The sequence below is a fragment of the Rhyacophila brunnea genome, unplaced genomic scaffold (assembly GCF_057557595.1).
Source record: "Rhyacophila brunnea isolate RB1 unplaced genomic scaffold, BYU_Rbru_1.0 scaffold_5, whole genome shotgun sequence".
In the NCBI taxonomy this organism is placed as follows: Eukaryota; Metazoa; Arthropoda; class Insecta; order Trichoptera; family Rhyacophilidae; genus Rhyacophila; species Rhyacophila brunnea.
Window position 1 is genome coordinate 1,827,008 of NW_028233170.1, and position 25,204 is coordinate 1,852,211.

Below are 25,204 nucleotides of genomic sequence, written 5' to 3' on the forward strand. Positions count from 1 at the left end.
TAATAATATTCGAAAATTAATATTTATATATATATATTTGGGAGCTAACCGTGAACAAGCTACGACATTTTTTCCGCATTAATTAATTCTCTCACTCTTATACTGGGTGTTGTAGACGAAAACATGGCAGCAATATCCACAGAAACAAAACTGAGGTTCGATCCGTGTCAGCGCATTGGTGGATGGTAGAAAGTCATACAGGACAGGCATACAGGACATATTATCAGCAACGCGATCGGTGATTTAGATTTCTAGGGATCTAATCTCCATGTATACGTTCGTGTGCTTTGTCTAGATTACAGGGGAGGGCAAACTGCGGCCCGTCGGGTATTTTTTTGCGGCCCGCCATCATTAATTGTACTTGTGATTACGAATAACTTTTTTATAATTTTTTAAAAAAAATATTGACAATGGATCAAAATTTGAAGAATTTTCGATCATGAACCTCAATAAAAATTCTTTAAGATCAAATATCTCCGATGCCCATTTACAAGCAGTTTTGAGAATATCAACTACAAAATTAGCAGATAAGTTTAAAAAAATGTTCAAAAATGTACAACAGTTTCATTCTTCTCATTAATTTTTTTGTAATGTTTATTTTTCGTGATAATAAATCGTGTATATCGCACCCCTAGTTTTAAACTATTACAAGTCGAAAAAGTGACATTTTGAGTTAATAATGAAGAATGGTTGAAAATATCATTATTTATCTGGTCAAAGACTATCAGAAGTCTAAATGAATTCTACGGAAATACAGGACAGAAAGAATAGTCTATAATTTTTATAAATAGTATTATTTGATATTTAAAGACTATGCTATTTTGAGTTGTTATAGTCTTAAATTAGGATTCAAATTTTTAACGAGTTTAAGACTATGACATCTTGAATTATCATAGGTCAGTGGGTCTATTCTATACTTATCGACCGCCTAAGTAATAAAGTGATAAATATTATCAAACTTAGGGTAGGTTTGTATCAAAATATTAGCACTTATTGTAACAATTACACGAAGTTGGTTTTTATTGTTGCAATAAGTGCTATATTTTAACAGCACCTATCTTGCTGCTGTTAATATCGCACTTATTGCAACAATAAAAACCAACTTCGTGTAATTGTTACAATAAGTGCTAATATTTTGATACAAACCTACCCTAAGTTTGATACTATTTATCACTTTAGTGTTCGATAAGTATAGAATAGACCCACAGGAATGGACAAAGTAAATAAAACTTGTATTGTGGTCCCACTGGTGACTAGCCATTCTGAAAACATTGACAATTTGACAGTAGTTTGTTGATAAACACAATAATAAATAAAACAAACAGTGATGAAATCATAGAAAAGGATCTCAGAGGAACACGTGAAAATCGTAAGAAAATTGATACCGAATTAAAACAATATGTTTGAGATCACATCGATCTAATAAGATCATATGTGCCTCCACGTGTGGTTTGTAATAACAGATTTTTGTTTTTTACGAGATATGGATGTCACCCACTTGCTCAATATATTAGGTTCATACTCTGACTCATACACAAATTGAAAAACAATATGTGTACTTGCCAGACCCAGGATTTGAATCTATGACCCACGACGCTACACCAGACTAACTACCAGACAATTTATTGATGGCTCTTTAAATTTAGCAACACTATAGGCTATACAAAGGAAAGTGTCGACAAAATGATCGACCTTTCGTGAAGTTATCTCAGTATTCTACCATCTTTAATACAGAATTTAATATTAGGCGCTTTCAGTCAAAAAACGATCAATTGTCAGCACAGCATATTATACAAATTTAAATGATACACAAAAAGTAAAACAATTAATTGCAGTTCTCTCATAACCCTGTGATGAAGTCTCAAACTTCTATTACACAAGAAAACTTGCAACATATTTCACAATCTTTGATATTGGTGAGAAAAAGGGTTCTGTTGTATCTGGAACGAAGTGACTCCTACAAGAGATTCTAATGAAATTGGTAGTTGTATTTACACACCATTAATTGAAAAAGAAATTCTAAAAAATAAGAATGTGCATTTTTGGTCCGATAATTGTGCTAGTCAGAATAATAATAAATATTTAGTTGCGTTGTATTAATTATTGGAAACAGAAAATATAAAGTCTATAACGCAAAAATATTTGACCACGGGTTACACCCAAAATCAGTGGATTGCGATGCACTCACTCATTGAAAAAGAAAAAAAGAGAATGCTAAAAGTGCTCCAGTCTTCATACCAGCTCAATGGATACCCATTATAGCCATGGCTGAAAAGAATGATGAACCTTATAGAGTTAATGCAATGGCAACTGATGATATATTTGACCTGAAATTGCTGTCCGACGAGCTGGGACAAAATTATGTTATAACTACCGTAGGTACGAAGGTAACATGGCAAGCAATCAAAGTCATGCATTTGAAAAAAGAATCACCGTATAGTTTTGTCATTATTTCCAATTTTATTGATTCTTCCTACGAGTAAATTAATATAAGGCATGGCATGACGGGTTGTCCGGTTCACATGAATATGATAATTTTACAGAAAGCTTATAATGAGCCACCAGGAATAACCATGCAGAAAAGGCAAGATCTTTTAACTATATGCAAAAGAATTGATACCGATGACGTACCACGATTTTTACAATAATTTGAAAGTCGCTAATAGTACTCAAGTGGCAAGAAATGACTTGGTTCACGAAGAGAGTGATGGAAATTACTCTGATTAATTCTAAATTATATAATAATTTTCATTACATAATATGCAAGAATCCTGAATAGGTAATCATAATCTTATACAATTATATATTTTAAAAATTCGGTAGGTATGTGATGGTTTATCTGTTATTTTATTATGAAATAAAAATTTCAAATAACCATTTCGTTTATTATTTTACTTGATATGCATAATATATTGAAGAGATTTTATGTTGTTTCATATTAGTTTGTATTGTGTGCATGATGGTTTATTTCAAAATTTATCAAAATAGTCCAATTTTAGACTATGACATTTCAAAAAAAACTACCAAAAATATGTGTTCTGTATAATTTTTCAATATATTAATAATTTCATACAAAAATACAAGACCTAATACACATTGAGCAAGAAAATCAGTTTAATACATACATTTTTAGATTTAGTTGAGGGGGTTTGAATCTTTGAATCCAATTATCTCAGAATGCTGTTTTTTGACTTGTCATACTTTAAAACTAGGGGTGCGATATCTAAAAATGGTACTTTACGTGCGGCCCGCCGCTCATTTTGAATTCTTGAATTTGGCCCTCCATCCAAAAAGTTTGCCCCCCCCCCCCTGATCTAGATTAATAAGATAGAAATATAATAGCCAATCACCGTGGAACAAGGTTTTCAAGGCAGAATCGGTTTATTACTCAGGCCGTAAATCGCAAGAAAGGAGGCGTGTCATAAAATATTATCCACCAACATTGATTGCGCGTGACAAACTTAAATGTAATTATGTATATAACCATTGAAAGTAACATACTATTATATTCTTTAACACGTGTTTAATTTTATCCTGTATTTCTCCACACTCGAGGTTTGAAATTGTTACTTACCTATTACCACACCCAGAAGGTAACGCAGTTCGAATTATTTCTGTGTTCCCTGGATTTAGGTCTACGATGTATTGTGGGATTTGAGTTCATCATTAAAACATATTATGTTGTAGTAAGTCGATGCAATATTATATCCTTAAATCATATATTATATTGGACTATTATAATTTCCATACATGTATCATGATTCTCCGTAACTTGTTTTGTTTCATTTTAATATTTGGTCAGTCTTTTTATTTTTACTTGCCTTTACACAACACTGTTATAATATTATTTTTCGATCGTCGCCAAATATTGAGAAGAATTGGATTAAAATATTCGCGAGCCATGTTATAACAATGTAAAAATTTCACAAGCGGTCGTGAGCTTTTATTGGGAAAATATTTCTTTTTGAAGCACAAAAAATACCCACCTTGGCCGGATTTATGATATTACAAACTTTTCAACGATGGAATTTTTGTTTTTTTTTTGGTCCGTTTTAATTCCCGTTTGGTACAAAAGCCATTATTTGTGCTCATTCGGAGTTGGCTCCGTGGATCGCGTGTCTTGTGGGATTTAGCGGACGTATTGTAACTGATCGATACGCCGACTACGCTAGCCGAAAGATTTTATCGGCGGTATTAATTCCCGGCGGACATGTCCTTGATTGCTCTAAATTGTGCGCCGTCGACAATAGGATATTATCAATCAGTTCGTGTTTATTTTTGTACATGTTTGATGGATAACATTGCGCGATTTTGTTTGTGCCGCGCCCTTGCGTTAAAATTGTGCAATATAAAAATATTTTTATTTGCATTTCATTATGGGACGAATGACCTAATTTATTTTTTATGTCTCTTGCCACCATTTCCGTTTTGTAGATTAATTAGGTACTTCTTGAAGTAAAGCGGAATTTAAGATATTTTAATTTAGTTCTGCCTTGTTTAATATAACATAGCAATAATAGATTAAGACAGCACTCGATCAGTAAAATGTATTATAAATGCGTTACATGTCTGCAAACGTGCTACATTATATAATGTATTTATAGTAGGCCTAGCCAAACTTTAATAGCTTACCCTGCAACTAAAATTCATTAATAATACGTAATTATATTATGTTATACTTTAACTTTTAACACTTACATATTATTGTAGGCAAGCTGTGACGAAATACTTTTTTTAATATTTAAAGAATATTGTTATTCGCACTTTTATTTTAACCGTTTTAATCGGTGGGAAAGCGGAAGTTAACTGTTTTGTGAGGGCAGCAGCGTCATTGTTTGTTGGGGCGCTTTTGGCGAGGCGTCGTCATCAATCTTCCGGGCGGCGCCGGCGCCGACGCCGCCGTACAACAATACTGCAGTGACTTCGCACATAATAATTAAACGTCTCCTTGCTCTCCTGCAGGCTCTCTCCACATAATCTCCCGAAGAGTTTATCATGACTACTTAATTAATTAATTATGCCGAGGGAACAATGTGGAAATCACGTCTCGGCCCCAGGTTCGCTTGAAATTTAATTATTCAACGAGTACAATAGACTCGGTTTTATGTTTTATGGAGGAAAACTGTATCTAACGACGGCTGAAATAGATCAATCAATTCTCCAAAGGGTCGACATAATATTTTATATTTTGACAGCATCTTCGTAATTTAGGTAATTCTCAGAATCTAAATTGAGAGTTTTTTTCCAGCCTATTTCTACAATCTCATTAAATTAGATGAAAATTTGATATCATTATCATCAGCCTGAATCTATCCACTGCTGTATGTCGGCCTCTCCAACTTATTCCATTTCTCTCGGTCCTGTACGTTGCGTTCCTTTTTTTACTTTATTATTTCATCGATCCAGCGGCCTCTAGGTCTACCTTGCATACGTTTTGTACCTCTTGGATACCACCGGATGACTAAATTTGTCCAACGATTGTCCCTTCGAGCTTTGGGAATTGAATATATGATACGCGTATTGATATAATTAATTATAATTTGAAAATGTGCTATACCACGGACATCTGATCAAATATGGCTTTATTCACAATTTTAACATGACGATGTTTACAATATTATTCTTTTATGGTAATAATATATTTCACGTGGTCATTAAGTTAATTTCTACAATGAAAAAAACTATATATCATGATGACAAACCGTGTTTCCTAAAAATTTACAGATTATTTCAGCTAAGCTCGCAAAGATATTCCGATTAATTAATTTTATACCTTCAAACAGCACCCGGCCCCTTATGTCGCAAATTTTAAAATTGAGAATCTCATTGATAATTTGTCAAGAAATGAGAATTCTTGACATTCGGAAAATTTTTTCTAAAATTCCAGTACATTATGTGTCCCTGGTAAGCTCCAACTGGGATCCTGGACGCGGAATTACGGGACAGTCCCAGTTTTGGCAACCCTAATCATATTGCCAGTAATGTTCTTTACTTATATACAAGGCAATACAACATGCGCACACTTTCAGACTGTCTTGGTCTGATTATAGTTAAGTTTTTAGAGTTTTGTATGTTAACTGTCATTAATTTTTATTATGATTGGCTATTTAACTAACTTTTTATGTGTTATGTTGTTTCAGCGACAGAGATCCGATGCCAGGAGATGTCAAAGGGAGGACTGGCGTACGAGGTGATTTTGGCGGAGCCCATCAGCTCTCCTGCAATTCCCAAACGACCCATTTCTCCTAATACTAAGACCGCTTCTGCTCAAGAAATTGAAGAGAAGCTTAAAGCAGCAGAAGAAAGGAGAATGGTCAGTACACTTTTTTATTGCCTATAATTTTTTTACAGTTTCTTTTTCTGCTGTATGAATATAATTTTTTATGAGTGTACTAAGAATTTTAAATCCTTTGGGTGAAGATGGCTTCTACAAATAGAAATCAAACAAAATGTACAGATGATTGGCACTTGTATGAAAATACTATTATATTGTGTTAGTAGAGATTGCTACATAAAAGTCATCAATGGGGGACCCTTTTTAATTCTTTCGGGACTTTGCTAATTTTTTATAGTCTTCAAAAAACAGCTAAACCTTTGTACTAAATCAACAATTAATTTCATGATTTCCTTGCAGTCATTGGAGGCAACCAAGATGGCTGCTATTGCTCTCAAGATGGCCAAGATTGAAGAAGCGTCACGCAAGAAGGATGAGCAGACGAACGCATTTATCTCTAGCACCAAGGAAGCGTTGGACGCTAAAATGGAAACACATGTTGGAAAGCGGGAAGCTTACATCAGCGACCTCCGCGCCAAGGTCAAGGAGCATCTTGAGGGAGTAGAAAAAACCAGGTGAGAAATAATTCTTCCTGATCGGTCCACATGCATTTTGGGCTCGTATGAATGTTGAACGTTCTTCACCGTGTCAGATTATAATGTCATCGGTCTCGGGTTTCCCGGGTCTGGAAAATTTACATGTTGTTTTTTAACATGTGTTTGGATGAGAGTATGGACCGAATATGTTGAGCAAAAGTTTTTGGCTAATATGCATTTCTCGTAAAAGAAAATCTGTTCCACATTGTGGAGGTCCATATTATGATCGTCTTAAGATCGCACATGGTAAAAAAATGTACATAATTATATCCTTTTGTTTGGTCAAACATTTTAAAATTTCTAGATTGCATGGATTGTGTGATATTTTACTCTTGAACCTAAATGCTCTTTTTAACAGTAAAATACCTTCAAATCCCTTTAACATTTATTTGCACTGCTCAGACCAATAAAGTAAAATCCCTGTTTTGATGACATTATTATGTTGTGGAGTCACTCTGAAAGTGATTAGTGATTATTTGTGAGTAAATATGAAAATACCAGTTGTTGCCATACCAGTTGTTGCCAATACAAAATCAAATGTGAGGGTGTGAACACAGCAGCGACAGCGACCTTTACATACAAATAGTTACGTCAAGTATTTTTCCTTTATTAATCTATTATTAATTACTATTTTTTAGACTAACCCTTGAACAACAAACGGGAGAAGTAAGGAATGCCATTGAAGGAAAATTGAGCACTGCCGCTGCTCAGAGGGATGAGAATATTAAAAAAATGCTCGACAGGCTGAGGGAACACGTAAGTCCTTCAATACCACACCACTACTTACCACCTCTTTTTCAAAATCTGTAATTATTTTAATCCTAAGCAAACATTATTCTTTTCACATAACAACAGCATTTCAATAATAAAATATACTTTTTATTAGGAGTGAAAAATATTCAATATTAAATATTTAAGTGTGTTATGAATAAAATGTGTTTGCTGTAGGTTAAGAATAGTACCTATATCGATCATCATTATTCAATTACATACATTTTATTCTTTCTCCATACTCTGCTGTCAAAATATCACAAAAAAATCCATCGGTGACATATCACTCCTGATACCTCTTGATTAAAAATATCAAGTTAATTTTTTTATGTACAGATTAGTTTTATTAAATATTGCAATATGGTAAGAAAAATAATTCAGTGAAAATAATTATCATTTTTCATATTTTGCACTAACTTCTACATTGGTAGAGTACATTTCTTATTTTTTTAGTGTGGATGCATGTTTTCTTAATCGACAATGTACCTCATTGTAAATAAAATAGATGTCTGTCAAACTGCTCATACAGTATTCGTCACAATTTTTCCTCACACCTATACTGGCGTAATCTTCATTTCAATTCTCTCATAACGGACGCGATTTAACGCACACTAATTGAATTAATGTTAACATTGAGAACAAACTCGGCATATTAACGTGTGCATTTGAAAGGTAATCAATTATTTTGTGCATTAATTTTTGTGAGAATTCGCAATGGGGTTTACTCTTATAAGTTCTGTGTCTAATTTTGCACCGTAACATAATGAAGGAGGAGCAAGTCCAGAAAGTGAGAAACGCGCACTCGGAGAGGTTCACGCAGTTGGAGGTCTCCATCCAGGAGAAACTGGATTTAGCTTCTTCACGCCGCGCTCAACTTGAGTTAGAACAAAAAGAAAAACTGCGTAACTACGTGAGTACCCGTCGCATGATTTTTCTCTCACATTTTTACTCTAGTCAGTATTCCATATACTTTCACAGAATTAATGCTTTTATTTGAAAATTCTACATATAAATGATACCTTGCTTTTAAAATAAATTGAATATCTTTGGTTTTTTAAAATGTGTAAAAGCCGCTTATGAAACTGGTCATTTGCAATAAAAAAATTATGTTATGCACTACTTATTATATACGTAGTATAATTTAAAATATTTATTTGCATTTGAAGCTTTGATTTTGTTTTGCAAATTAGGCACGTTTTCTTTAGCTTTGTTTGTATTGTGCACTGTTTAGAACACGGTAAAGCTGGCTGAAGTGAGGACTTCCGCAAAAGTTCTGGAGACGACCAAGTCCATCAAAGTAAGCGAAGAGCTAGAAACAAAACTCACCATCGCCGAGCAGAACCGGGAAAAGGAGATCCAGAAGAAGTTGGACAATATCGAGAAACAAGTGACTTTTTTGCCATTTTTTTGACAGTACATAGGAGACTGTAGATGTACCAACATAAATCAACCGCTGGCCGAATTTTGAACGAAAATTCGAAATAAAGCCGAATCGAACCAAAAGCATTTTTCTTCAAATTTAAAATTCTAATGCTGATTATCTTTTTTACTTTGCTACTAAATAATTATTATATAACATTATTATGATATATTGAAACAGTGTTTTATGAAATAAGTATATTTCTTGCTAATTTGTTCTATTTTTTGCTCATTTAAAACAATTAAAAAAGTGTGTTTTAGATTACTTTAAAATGGAGGATTTTTCATCCGCTCCACAATCCAATGTAGATCTCGGCCATTTCCTAACAGATTTTTTTATGAGTAATAGACTTCGGCCACTCGCTCAATCTATTCGGTCCATGCTCCAGGTGCCATTTGCCGGACGCGGGACTCGGAACATGAGACCTGCGATAGCTATCAAAGGATATTGATTTTTTCTTATTTTGGTTTTTTAGAGCTAAGCTATGTGTTACTTTATCATAATTATTATAAAAAATCAATTTCTAACCAAATTAATTATGTGATATCTTTACAAGAAAAGAATACTGTTGATGGAATTGGAAAACCATTATTCTATAATGTTTACTGATTAGGATTTAGAATAGTTAGTTTGTAGGTATCAAGCAGCACCAATGTCAAGTACTTCAAAAACAATACATATATAGGAATAAACAATATGGTAACATTCCTGACACAATACTGGCGCCCCTGTTTAGTGAACGATTTATGTTGATACATCTACAACCCTGTTTACGTTCACTTATCTCAGTTTTATTGCACTGCAGGTATTGTTTGCGTAACAGCATTGCACTACAAAGCGTGTGCATGTTTCAGTTTGTGTAGTAGTTAAGTAGTGTTCTGCTTTTGTCCATCATTCATGAATATTATATTTTTATTTACATTTACTATAATTATACCATCTGCATCTTTAATTTAAGGTAAATTTTGTGTACTATCAATACATACCAATCATTTTTTTTTTCCATTTGAAGATAATAGATTTATGTGATACAAATGATGAACATGATAATATTTGTTGTATAAATTAAAAAGTAAACTTGTTGTTTCTGGCAATTCTCCGTATTCTGTATGATAATATTCAAAATTAAAACAATTCTACTGAGTGAAGGATGATAATATATTACAGAAAGAAAATTACTATAAATTATTTTACTCTTTTCATCGGTTTTTAACATATAAATAGACTTCGATGATGTTTCCTGATTTCAACATTTGATATAAAAATATTAATTAACCCGGCACCTGCCTCAAAAATCGTATGACGCACCATAACTACGCATGAATTTCATTATCGTCTTTGTTCTATACTAAAAAAAGCAATAAAAAATATGTCACAGCTCCAGTCGAGAACCCAAAGCCATTAAGATAATTTCGACACACTAAAAAACCGTAATAAATCAGTTATAATATCAGAAACACTCGAACAAACGAATGCTATCCAAATTTGAAAGAACTTACCGCAAGTCGCCATTTTGTAGCAACTAGTTAGAGCTCTGCGCGGTGTGTTTCGACACTTGTGCATACGTTCCCACGAATCGAGCGTTACTAATTTTCAAGTGCATATCGATAAATCACATATTAATGTCTTCGGGTTGAGTCGTAAACAAATATAAAGGGGATCCTTTTAATATATTTAAACTACACAAACACTTCACTTATTGAATATTATTGATAAATTAACACGAACTCACATATTAAAAAAAAAACAAATACAATAATAAACCTATTTTAAAATTCTTTAGATGTGTGATATATTTTAAAGCAAGGTGACAGACATAACGCAACATCACACGTTGGGCACATATAGCGAGAGAGTTTTGTTTTTTTCGGATTTTTTTTAGAATTCCCGCATACGAAACATCTTCTTCTAGGCTTATCGGTATTTTGTGTCGGTAAAATGTATTCTGGCAAATGTCCCGTTGCACTTTTGGGCAATAATCGTACGGGATTATCGCTAGTTGACGCTGTCGGCTTAGGCAGGGGTGCTTTGAAATTCTCACACAATATTTGTCCACTAGTTGTTTTATTACACAGAGTTGAAAATCGCCCAATGTTTTTTTGTCAGATTTAATAAATTTATATAAATAAAAAGCATTTAATAAATATAAGTCGATCATGTGGAATGCGACCTTTTTATACCACTTGATCGATTTTGTCATACACGACAAGTTGCTAAGCATCATGTCGGACTTATCTACCGTACCCATATTTTTGTTATAATCTATAACACATTTTGGTTTTTCAATGTTTTCGCCAGTTCTATAGTTCACTTTTCCCGTTGGTCCAAATGATGCATCGTGGAGGGTGGATAGCATGTGAACATCCCTCCTATCGTGCCATTTCAGAGCCAAAAGTGAACTATTGTACTTAGCCTCGGTATCTCCCTTTTTCAGTTTGCTGAACTCTGGCATATCTTTACGATTTTTTCTCACTGTACCGCAAGCATTCGTTTTGTGAGAGTGAAGGTATTTAAAGAGCGCCGGACTCGAATACCAGTTATCACACCATAAGGTGTGACCTTTCCCGATATGGTCTTTCATTAGCGTTGTCACTACCGCACCGGAAATACCGAGATTTTCATTGTCTTGTATGTCAGTCCCTTCCCCACAATAAATTATAAAGTCAATAATATATCCTGTCATTACGTCACACATCACAAACATTTTTATTCCAAATCGATGTCTTTTGGAAGGAATGAATTGTTTAAAAATTAATCTACCCTTAAACACGATTATGCTCTCATCTATGCAAAGATTCTGATACGGTATCATCGTTTCCCTAAAAATTGTTCTTGTGTGTTCTAACAGTAATCTAATTTTAGCTAGTCTATCATTTGAGGCGGTCACACTAGGATCAGAAAAATGAAGCATTTGTAAAATAAGTTGGTATCGATTTCTAGCCATTATTTTCCCAAAAATGTCTGAATGCAGGTAAGGATCGGTACTCCAATGTTCCTCTATCGACGTGTGCTTATTTCGAGTCATCAGCATTGATACGGCAAAAAATGTATACAACTCCGGCACTGACGTGTCTGTCCAATTGTGTGACCGCGATTTCGGTCCGAGGTCTCCCGCACTGTACGAATGGTTAAAAAATGTATTCGTTTGGTTCACTATTTCCGACATTATATTTTTATTCAAAAAATGTTCAAAGAAAAGACATTCGGGAGAGGATTCGTCCAAGTCGTTCGATGTCACGCCAGATCGACAATCATTGAATTCGTGAACTATTGGAATATACGGACCAGTTCTCCATGACCGCAAAAATTCAATTGGCTCGTCAGAGTCCGTATCGTCAACATCATGATCAGTCTCATGTTGTTCCAATTCCTCTTCCGACATGTCATAATCTGAGTCCAATTCCTCATTAGTACGCACATTTTCTTCCTCCATATTTACGCACTATAAAACTATGAAATGTTTTTAAAATGTTTAACTACAGTATTAAGAAACGCCAAATCACAGAAACCATTAAACTCACACACCATAGTTATTGGTATCAGTATTAATTTTCACAGTCACTAAAATGGGACACGGTAGACAGTACAAAAAGTATTTTAAAAATCGCGATAAAATAAAATCATACGTTCAATAGTTAATCATGCCAGTTTTAATGTGATAAGTACACCAGACAGCAAAAAAAGTACTTATCAACGATTGCGGTAAATATTCAACTTGTATGCGATAAATACAATCCCGCGCAATGGCCCGCTCGGTTGAAAGTCTGTCGTATACTGCGCAGTCGCGGCGCGCAGTTCAAACTGATTTCTGTCGACCGGCAAAACTTGGCCGTACGAATTGGTTCGAAACTTTGGTGATTATTTTATATTTAGAACCAATGCTTTTAAAATATGTCATAGGTGGCAGGAGAAGGACAAATCAGGCCAAATTTACGTGAAAAAATCAGTCCCGTATGATAAATATGGACGCGGTGGCATCGATTTATACACATGCGCATTGCGAATTTGGCCGATTTGTACAAGGTGTGTGACATCGGCGCCGGCCGGGTTAATGATGGAGTACATACAACTGACAAAAGTGTCTCATCCTTGGCGTTCCATTCCAGGGTGGGATTTGGCATCCTTTACAAGCGACATCCACTTACACCTAATCTCTTGCCATATCTTTCCACTTTCCGGGCCCTCCCATTCTCCTACACACAATCACTGCACCTCATTTTTGACCTTCCTCTAAAAAACCCTTAAAAATGTCTGAGTTATCACTAGTTAACAAAACTTCCAAGTGATGTCAGTGGTCTCTTTTTTTTTACCATCTCCAATCCTAAGATCATATGGATCTCTGCAGTGTGGAGGTTGTATTAACAGGTGTTAGATGTCTACTGTGACAACAACAAATTTCAGTTTATCTATAACAGTAATAAGTCCTGCCGGCAGGAATTTTTCAGCCGGCTTGTGTATTATCGGAATTATTTATGTATTAAAATTAAATAGATCTTATATTATCCTGCTCAATTTAATGATTGATAATGCCTTTTTTACTTTTCAGGAGCGACGCGCCGAGATGGTGAGACAAAACAAAGCGGCTCTGGCCGAACAGAGCGGCGATGGAGCGGTGACCGCTTCTTCTGGTTAGAGGGGCACGGGCACCACCCGACCGCTCGAAGAGATATCTCCTCACCCCAAGGCCACCTCAGGCTCTGTAGATGTCGCCTGGCTTCATATCTACCCTTCAACTTATTCCGCCATTATTATTTGATACCAAAGCTGCTGACATTGATGATTATAATAAGAACTTTGCAGCATTAACACTAAACATCATCAAATTTATTAATAGAAATATATTTATCCACATTTAACGGTGTTGTCTCTCCTTTATGCGAATGTTTCCCGTTGATTCGATGCGAAACATCTTGTCGTTTGCATTGTTTTAATTATTGATTATTTACCGCATTCGAGATGCGTTTATCGTTTTAAATAGACATAGGTTTTTATTAATATTAATGTTTTTAATCTTTCGGTAATCGAAGGCCTGATCGACTTTACTCTTCTTTTAACAAAGCTCACCCTCGGTCGAAGCGATCGGACGAAGCGTGACCGGATGATTATCTCTCCCGTATCGCCTGACAGTGTATCGTTTTAGTAGCGGGCAGTAATAGCTGATGTAACTAGTTGTCGAAAAATAAATATTGTCAAACTCGCTTTGTGTGCAGTTAAAGACATACATACATTCTGCGTGAATGGTAATAATAATGATAGATATTGCTGAATTGATATTTTATTGTATAAACTTATTCTAAATGTAACAAAAGATGTGTTGATACGATTGTGTTTTTATCAAAGTTATGACTTGTATTATTATTAAGATGAATGAATTCGATTGCCTTCTATTGAACGAGAGTTTTGCATAAGCAAATATAAACCGGCACTGTGAGCTGCCGGTTCGCAGGCAATTTTCAAGGCTTCTTTACACTGACCGTTCGGTATAGATTGCGTTTGCAGTCGCACACGAAAAGAACGCATCGCTCGCCAGCGATGGATCTCACGGCAAAAAGTTGATAAAATTGTCAAGCGTTCTCAGTCGGATCGTGAAGGCAGAGCGGAGGCGATGCGACGCACAAATGGGACCTGCTGCGGGCGGAGTTCCTTCATATCCCGACAGTGCTCCTCCGTAAAATAGTATCCTCTAGTTTGTAAATTACTTATCATCTACTCTCTTGTCCCTCTTCGCACCCGAATTGTGCCATTTCATACTAAGTTTTAGGTTAAAATTAATGGTGTAATCTGGAATTTAAAGTAAAGTGATAAAAATTGGCTTTATGGTATATGAGTTAGCTTAAATATCATCGGAACGGTGCAGCATAACAAATTAGGTTAAGTCCATATGTATATTTTTAGCTTGTTCACTTTAATACAAATCCTCATTCGACCAATTTGCCTTTGATATCATTGTGTAGCATTCTAGATTAGTCACTGTTGTATTGACATGTATAGCATTACAGTGAGTAGCTTTTCTGAGAATTTCTATTTTTGCATATTTTAATCATCGCTGTTCTCAATAATATGTTCCTTAATTTACTTTTATTTTTATACATGTGCTTAAGTTTGTCAAATAATGGGCCTCGGTCCAGAGTGCAGCGATTATATTATTATGTAGATTGATGGTTATTCAAAATAAAACAGTTCATAAATAATACCCGCATAAGATTCTCTCAGGAGACAGTATTCGACGACATATCCAATACGAATACTGACACCTATGTGATCTTAGTGTTTTTTGTTATTGCCCTGATATTCTTTCCTTGTTCACTTAATATTTGTTCAAACTACATACATATTTTCATTATTGTATCAGTATATCATTATTGATACAATAAATACGTCTAGTGCACTAACTATAACCTAAAAATTGACATAACACACACGGTGCAATATATATCTTTCTTAAGGCACTAAAATTCTTTCCTTTCTTTAATATGGATACAATATACACACTGGAGCTTTAGTCAAATCTGTCATATTAACACTTAAAATATTGGAAGAGCATTTGTTTACATTTCGATACCCTAGTTCTATAGGGAAACAACTCAAAATTCTTCAGTTTTGAGTTAATAATGCCATTTGATAAAGAATCATAACAGCTGCATAATTTAATTTAAAAAAAAAATCTAAAAAATCTCAATCATTAATAAAAGCAAATAATTCCATATGGAATTTCTTTGTATTCTACATGTTCACAGTTCTATAAGGAAACATTTTATGTGGTTCCTTATTGAACCACATTGAGCTTGTCATAGTTCTATAAGGAAACAATTTAAAAAACATCAAACCAGTGACAGTCTATCCATTAACGCAATTATTATTCAGGAACCCATGAGGCTATTTTTTTCTAAATAGATAACTAATTTATTGTAGTTTTAAATAATTTATTTAACATTATTCTATAGTAAATTCATGATTTATAGGGTGTTCATCCAAAATTTTCGAATGCGATTTTATGCCAGATATATAATACGCCCGTATAATTGCGTTCATCCAAATTTAGTACATAAGCATCTCGCCGAACCCGAACACCTAATGCCCCTCTACCATAAGTTTAGCGAACCGATTGCTAAATTCGGCAGAGTCCATTTTTGACAGATCGCAACTGACATCCCGCGTTTGTTGATAATTGTCATAGGTACTTGTTTTCTTCCGTATTTCATTATGATTCAGTGTATTATTTTGATTATTGTCTAATGGTACTATCTATTTTACAATTGATTCTATAATTGGTGCTTCATTTTATTCAATCATGAATGCTTTATTTATAGGTACTAAACTTTGCTTTCGTAGATAAAGCTAATCTACAATGCCTCAAATTTCGTAAAAGCGGCGACGCTTTCAAATTTAAGAGTCTCGTTAGTAAATACACATCAGACGCAGATTCATGAAATCAAATAAATACAAGTAATATAATATTTTGAACAACTCAATTCACATGATTATGCTGGAATCGATTTATGCATAATAATTATATGGTAGGTAGGTATACTATCACGATAACCATTTACTTTCATTTGTTTATATTGTAATGATTATTTATTCAATAACGTTTATTCGGCATTCGGATTATCCGGCCATAATGTATTAATCGAAAAATAAAAGAAATAATATGAAAGTAAATGTAATAGCGAGTTCAAAATATATGGACCACTAGGGATATCTAGCGGCAAAATGTGAAAAATTGACATTTATTTGACAGTTAAGTGCCCATAGACATCAAAAACTGACCATAGAGAAAAAATATTTTTCTGTTTTAATATAAGGAATACTTGTTTCAAATAGACGCGCATGTACAAACACCGTTATTTGAATGGAGCATAATGGAACACGGCGGCACCCGTATATACAAATCCGCAGATAAGTGGGTGAACACTAGACAAGTTTTATTACGGCAATAAACGGTTTCGGTGTAAGGTGAGACCGTCATAAACCATTCGGTTCGGCTTATTTCCATGGATACCTTGTTAAACAGAAATTACTTGAATTATTATTATTAACCGGTTAAGTGCCCAGAGCGTCTTTGGACGCCCTAATTACACTGATTCTTATGTTAATTACTATCAATTAACTAATTGCGGCATAGAAAGGATTAAAAAGTAGGTATCAGGTAAGAATATTATTGAATATTTTTGGTTTAACTAATAACTTTTTAAAGACTAATATCACAGATATATTACCATTGTTCCAAGAAGGTGATAAGTTGTTTTTAGGGGTAATTAAGTAAGGGGTTTTTACAAACACTTCAACTAGGTATTCATAATTTGTTTCTAATATTCTTATTGTGATCCTTGACTCGATAGGTATGTATAGGTTTGTTAAGTATATAATAATATGATAGAATTAACTATATGTGCACATCAGTGGAGAAGGGTGGAGATAGGCTGTTAAAATCCAACATAAATAGTATACATCAACTTTGCCAGTCTTTTGTATTTGTTTTTATTGAACTGCATAAGACTAAAATAATTTATAGATGGTGTTGGTTAGTTTTTAAAATCAATTAAACTCTGTCTAAGTCAAACCATAATAATTTTGTTATACTTTGTGCGATACGACAAAATGGTGCACACTTTTTCATTCATACTTATTTGTTTTCGTTGGATTAAGAATACATATTACACATATTGTTGGTTCATTTTTTTTAAATTCATTAAGCCCTGCCTTAACCAATCTAGATAAAAAAATATTGTCCTATCTATAAAATATCCAAAGTTTTCTATAATTTAACTACATAATTTTAGAAAATTTATAGATAAACAAGTATTTTTGACTATGATCTATTATGGCTTCGCAGGCTTTAATTGAATTTTAAAAACTAACCAATACCGTTTATAATGTTTTGTCTTATTTCCATGAAAACAAATACGTTTGACTGACAAAGGGTAGTGTGAACTATTTATGGCGGATCCAGTGACGTCCCATGGGGGTAGGCAGATTGAGTGTCGCTTGGGGGCGGCAAATAGAGGAGAATCATTTAGTATATTTTATTATTTCGTTATTATTAACTAAATTTAATAATAACGAAAATAACCTTCCATTAAAAATCAGCTCACTGGTTGGAAACAAAGTGTATTAATTAACATAAACAATTTAACAGAGCTGTAATTTTTTGTCGTGTTCGCGATGTCTAGTTTACTTCCGTTGCCCTTTGATGTCATTGGTGACAATAAACGACATGTTCAGCTTTATTAATAATTAAAATCTGACTTATTAATTAAAAATATTTATAAATTTAATTTGGTATGTTTAGTCGTATATATTTTGTTAATAGTGTATCCATACAACACATTTCTTATATAATGGAGTCATGAAAGGATGATAAATAATACTGTATACAAAATGGATCGGCATTTTGGCACTGCCTAGGGGCGGCATTCTGTCTAGGGACGTCACTGGGCGGATCTGAACAGCCTACCTCCACTCTTCGTCACTGGTGCACATAGCGCCTGATGATGCCGAAAGGCGAAACTTGGGTTGCAAAAATCGACTCAAATGGAATAGTACAAAACTTAAATCCATTACAATTGGAATCATATTTTGTTAGTGTATTATGACATTATTACTCTGTACTAGGGTCCTTCTTTTTGGTATGTGAATAAAAATATATAAAGAATTGGCATTCGGGACATGACAATGTTTATTTTAATAAATTTTAGTAAACAATAAAAGTGACATAAGAATAATTAATTTAATATTTATATAGGCAAGCAGCATTCAAACAAGTTTGCGCAGGCAAACATATTTCTATAAGGAACCATTTGATTTGTTTCCTTATAGAACTATGAATGTAGAGGATTTATTTGTCGTCACTGGAAACAAGTCGAATAGTCTTTATTTAATATTAATTTATTCTTGCATCAATAAAATTATTAATAATATTATGAAAAAATTAAACCATAATAAATTACAATATTATATCTATCACTATTTAATAATGCTTTCACTAAAAAAATCTACAGAACTAAAGGAACCATTTTATGTAAAACTTCAAATGCGATTTACTCAGAACAAGGATTTTTGAGTTGTTTCCTTATAGAACTAGGGTATCGATTTATTAAACACATTTTTGGACACAGGAGTATTTTCTAAAAAACAGAAATAGACACAATACATAGTATGAAGAAATCTGTGTAGACAGTGGAGGGAGTTAGCGAGAAGACATTTTCTGGGTGCGGCCGAGACAACAAACATTAGGTTGTAATAATGGTGATAATCAGTGGCGGCCGGTGATTTTTTGGATTGTAATTTTTGAGGGTGCGCAGGAAACTTACCTTATTGAAAAATTAAATCAATTCGGCGTTGTTTTTGATTTGACGTTATTGACATTTGGGAAATTACCTGTATATTTTATATTTTTAATAAAACATGATGCGAGTTACTTAAATCTTTATTGGATTAGTTTTAAGAAACGATTGTATCTCTTATAGTAGATAAATACCTCTCACTTTTAACGGAAGCCATCTTATTCTGTATAAGTACATTGGGTATCTTTAACAATTTGTATGAATGATGATTACTATGAAACTGGACTTAGTGAAATGGTATTAAGATTTATTAGCTTATCACTAGAATTCATGAATTAATAATTTTCTATATTATAAATAACTGACATCATTTCGTGTTTAGTCAACACACAGGATAATGAAATATTAATTTTCTAGAAATGCGGTAGGTAGCAAAATTATTTTTATCTTCACCGATTTAAATGGAGTACACATAAATCAAAATATCTTACCGACATTGTATTTCTCACCGATTTTAAATTTAGAAAATAATGAATTCTATTGTTTTTAGTTTTACAGGCATTTTACATATGAGATTGCTAAATATGATACTAAATATAATTTGACCGTGAACAGTAAGCTGCAGTGTCTATAATAACATAACAAACCATAATTCAAATCTGTAATTGCTCTCTACTCAGACCAATATGATGTCATTTTACCCGGTCGGCTCACAGTATTCTGGAACTTACGCATGGCGAAAATGATTAGCACGGTTTAAGTTGTTTTATAATGGCTTTAGTTCATACTTAGCTTTGGGTTCATTTAAGTAAACTAAATATGTTGCCGGGGCGCAAATGATTTCAGTGAGGATGACGTATACGGTGCATAGTGCCTGTATTATCGCCTATTGGCAATATGGGCACATCGGTTTATGGTTTGCATTACAATAAGTGAGCGATAATATTAAAAACCTATGAAGAAAAAATATGATTTACGATGTTGAACGATGTTTCATAGCAATGCAAGCAGTGCAGTGCACTTGTATGATGTTAGACCAGCCGCTGCTGGTGATGATAATAACACAGCCTGATGAAGAGACAATCGCTGGACAAATTTAATATAGTCATCCAATAATGGCCAAGAGATATAATGTCTAAAATATTAACTTATCAGTTTCAAGTGACAACCTACAACTATAATATAATTCGAATACTAGTGTGAAAAGACATAATTGGTGCATTTTATCTCTTTTTCACTTGAATTCGTGACGGCCGCATCAATTCACTCGTTTTTTCAATGTGTCCGAGTCTAGCTAGACTCTAGAGTAGTGGTTCTTAACCGGTGCACCGCGATAAAAACGGAAAAATCTTCACTTAACGAAAACATTGCTGAGGGCATTATTTCCACTATAACAGAACATTTAACTTTATTGGGAGAAAATATTGCATATTAATTTCCTTCCTTAGATATAGAAAATTATTACTGGATACGAAATCCGATTGATACATCGAGTTGTGAATTTTCGTACCAAGAAGACGAAGAATTGGTCACCTTGTCAACGGAAAATTAAATTTTATGAAATAACTATGGAGGAATTTTGGATTTCTGTCCAAGACGAATAACCACCTCTACATGAGGGCACTGAAAATTTACAGTTTTCAACATCATATTTGTGTGAGCTCGGTTTCTCAACAATAATTAATATAAGTAATAATATAATATAAGTAGCTATATCAAATATTCGACCTCATGTTCCTGAAATCTGCAAAATCCGACAAGCTCAGGTATCATCACATTAATTGTTTTTCACATTAAATAAATTCCATTTTGTTATGGATAATTTAAGTTACAGTTTTCCATGTATGTATATATCTTTTCTTTAATATTTTGTTTCTATTTTGTAATCTGTTAATTTTGTAATAACAGTTATGTTCGCTTATTTTCTTTGTTTTATGACCATTTGATTTTGGTGCACCGCATTTTTTCTTATGATCAAAAGTGCACCGTGGCTTCGAAAAGGTTAAGAGCCACTGCTCTAGAGCAGTGGTTCTCTCGGGAAATTTAACTGTGGACGCACAATTGACATTGACAGTTCTATGGAAACTTCTGGTGGCCGCCCCAAATTTCACTTTTGTTGTGATTGAAAAAATTAAAGCTAAATTTTATTTACTAAAAAATAGATCAATTTATTAATATTAAAGTCCATTTAATAAAAGACATTTGAACATTTTAGTACATATCTATTTAAAAATAATGCAAATGAAAATTCTTCAATATTCCTTTTTTCCAAAGCAAACCGCATGGTTGCTTCTAAGTTTACATCTGTCAACTGGCTTCGATATTTGTTTTTTATGAAATGCATTACCCTGAATGATCTTACACAGTATACAGTAGTAGCAAAAATCGACAATATTTATAAAGCAATAATTGTTGCCAATTCTTTGAATTGACTTGATTCTTTTTATTTTTTAGTATTTAAAATTTTTCAACCGTGAGGCTTCGGCCACATAGGCAGGTGCTTCGCTAGTCCTGAGCTAGATGATAAACGTGCTTGTTCATAAATTGAATGTAACGATACCAAAAGGAATCTACAATGCAGATAACTATTGATAATTAAAAATATAAACTGACCAAGGTAATTGGTAATTACAAACATAAAGTAATTTATTAAAAAAATATGTCACAGGGAATAAAGATTATTTGGAGGTAAGAAAGTCTACTTACGTATTTGTAATTTTTCTCAAAGTTGCATGGAAAGGATCGTTCTTTGCTGAAACACTAGTGTTTATAGTAAAATTCATGCCATCCATCATGCTGAATGCTTTGATGTCTACTGAGGTTCTGCCGGTGACTATAGCAATGTTGGGCAATATCCTGAGAGAGCGAAACAGGAATATTTTAAAATAAAACTTTCAAGTCGTACACATCTAATTACACGATGTCTCTACACGCTAATGTCTGACTAGCGACATACTGTAATACATGAAAAATGTGTGATGGCAATAATTGTGGATGTCACAGGGTAATTTGCGAGGGGGTGAGTGCAGTCGTGTATTCGTTTTGATTTGTTTACAGAATGAATAATAATATCTTCCATCGTCAAGGTAGCTTGTCGACTTCAATGGCATTATCAAACAGGAAGAGAAAGTAACTAAACCACATTTCTTATTCCTTAAAAATTAGTTAACTACCTAAGGATAATAGGATCTCTTTCGATTTACATGAAATCCTGTGTCATTTATGACAAGAATAATGAAAATAAAATGAGAACTTCAGATCTGTGGTAAAATTATATAAATAATTTTAATCAATGTACACAGAATAAACAGTCATGTACAAGAGTGTTTTATTATCTATAAAATAATAGTTTAATTAGGAATCTATCAGTCGCTTAGTTGCCAAACCCGCATTGTGTGATTTTTTAATAAAATTAGTTTTGATTGTACGCATGTGCTATATCAATAGGTCTACCGGCTTATCGAGGTGCATGCTTTAAATTCTTCCCTGTTTCATCAAAAAATCAAAATGAATATTCACGAGTCGCCAAAGCCGCTCTAGAACTAGAGCGGGTTTAGCAACTAAGCGACTCATATGACTGAATTTGTATGACTGCTTAGATTTTGTGGGATTTTCGGAAAATACACAGCACATTAATTTATTTATTTGATGATATTATGACAGTATTTTTTACTATTGCTAAACTAGTGTATGATTCATTAACCGGACGTATGTCAAAAGCGCGTTTACGCGCTCTACAATTCCGTACACGGTAGGCCGGCCATATAAAATGAGCGTGTATACACGTACTATAGGTACCCTATTCTTCCTAGCCCTGGCCATTTTTTTTTAAAATAAATTAATATATTGTTCATACACTGCCATCTCTTAGAATCATGATGAACTACTTAAGACCTTGTCCAGATGGCGGTTGTCCCACCGCGTTTTCCGCTCTAGTACCAAAAATGTGTTCCGTCCATATAATGCATTCCATTTGGCAATAATAAGTCATGTTTGAATCGGCATAATAAACAACTGCAAGAAAAATGCCCGACAACTCAATTGTATTACTCGGTTTAAGATTTTGTATTTCGGGATAACTTGCAATATGTATTCTTGGCACTTTACAAGCTAGGTGACATAATTTATTTTAGAGTAGCTATAAAACTGTCCTGTTCCAGCGCCACGTGGTCGTAATTCATTTTAGAATGGCTGTGAATGCCGCAATCTCAAAAGGGTAGCGATCGCGGGGGCTTGTCGCGCGACATTCGAACCTGGAACGCAATAGCCGCTCAGCTATCATTTAACGTACTAAATTTCACATACAAACAAAGAAGTTCTCATACGAAGCGGTGCAAAATGAATTTAGACTTATCACTCTTTTTCTTTGACATGCAATTTAAATCATTAGAGACAATGAACGCTAATTTGACACTGCTTATCCTGAGTAAATACATATTTAAAAAACAATTTAAATTAAAATGTTTCAATATCTAAAATAACAAGTTGTAGCAGTTTTAGTAAACTCTTATCAAATTTACTTTAGATTGAATCTGGCTGTTGTTCAATGATTGGTTAGCAGATGTGATTTCTTCTAATGTGCAGTAATCAAGCAGGGCAAAATGTGATTATTGTTATGATTGATATTGTGGACTGGATTTACATCAACAATATTGCATCGCTATCTCTTGCTCAGCTCGGCTCCTCTTGACTATTTCTAGCTTTCTGTCAAAACTATCTAACCTCATGCTAGTTTGGTTTATACTAGGGCTAATGAATAATTATTTAATTACCTGTTAGTCAGTTCACTTTGCAACAAAATTATGAGCAAAATTCACATTTGTACTCTGATGATATCAGAGTATTTAGAGAGATATTATCGTTACATGCCAAAAGTTTTGTGTAGAATCAACCATTATAATGTTATGTGAACAAAGTCTCCCCTCACTCCTCGGAGTGGTGTTTTTATTAATAAGGTGCGATTATTGAATAGTATACGTACAATCATTCATAAGCGTGTTACAAAGTATTTGTATCAAACAATGTCCAGCGGGGAATGATTCTGCAATCTGCAGCAACCCCGGGGGGCACTTATACTATTTGTGTAATATAGTTAGTTCTAAGGTGTTTGAATATCGGGTGTTTGTGGGATCACGTTACGGATACAATACCACTAATCGTTTTATATAATACTCATACTGGAAGCAAGATTTGAACGGAGTTAAATGAGAATGCTTCTATATGAAACAAAGGCAAGCGACACCATTTATAACTTACTGTACTATAACACCTTTTTCAGATTGTATGATGAAACATCGTTTAAGATAATTTTATTATTATCTTAACCTTAGCGATGGGTTGGGTGGCCCACCAAAATTGTAAACTGGGGCTCGGTTGAGGATGTGGAGAACCATGCCGCCAATAGTCTACTACTAAAAATAGCTAACTCATTTATTAGCGATAGATTTTATATTGCTCTGCATACAAAACGCCTTCCTTATGTGAAATTTTGAATTATTGCATTGCAATTCATTCAAATGATTCTAATTATCTAATAAAGAGAAACTGATCTAATAGATAATTTTTCTAGCCACTTAAGTGGAAATTCAAAAAAATCGTAACATTTTTAAATATAAAGAGAACTGTAAAATACCTTGTAATTATATTCCTAAATAATCATTACACACAATATGCAATATTTACACAAATCATGAGACTACTTAACTGAGTATTATTATGTTTATTGTCTATCTATACCTACTCTATATAAAGTTTACTGTCGTCAACTGTGTGTTTAGATTGCACCTGTAATAACGACTTGTCTCACTTGGCGCTCCTGTTACTCTTTATTGTTATTTCCTGTTTCGAACCTCACAGG

At 33.7% G+C, this 25,204-nt stretch overlaps 1 protein-coding gene and 1 long non-coding RNA gene across 4 annotated transcripts in view; one reads left to right on the plus strand and one right to left on the minus strand.

Annotated features, from left to right (window-relative positions):
• Nucleotides 1-15,254, plus strand: part of stai (stathmin) — an 89,453-nt gene extending 74,199 nt beyond the window's left edge. For 2 of the 3 annotated variants that reach the window (XM_085955912.1, XM_085955911.1), the window contains exons 3-8: nt 6,141-6,313; nt 6,635-6,849; nt 7,509-7,626; nt 8,411-8,551; nt 8,873-9,028; nt 13,608-15,254. In XM_085955912.1, the coding sequence (XP_085812038.1) occupies nt 6,141-6,313; nt 6,635-6,849; nt 7,509-7,626; nt 8,411-8,551; nt 8,873-9,028; nt 13,608-13,694 (890 nt within the window). In that variant the 3' untranslated portion in view covers nt 13,695-15,254. The remainder of the gene's footprint in view (nt 1-6,140; nt 6,314-6,634; nt 6,850-7,508; nt 7,627-8,410; nt 8,552-8,872; nt 9,029-13,607) is intronic. The other variant, XM_085955913.1, reaches the window with a different exon arrangement.
• On the minus strand, nt 14,323-25,093 carry LOC147065884 (uncharacterized). The gene is made up of 3 exons (XR_015071640.1): nt 24,980-25,093; nt 22,054-22,203; nt 14,323-14,842 (listed from the first exon to the last, which is right to left on the minus strand). It is a non-coding gene; the product is annotated as an uncharacterized LOC147065884 (long non-coding RNA).
• Nucleotides 25,094-25,204: the final 111 nt, after the last annotated feature.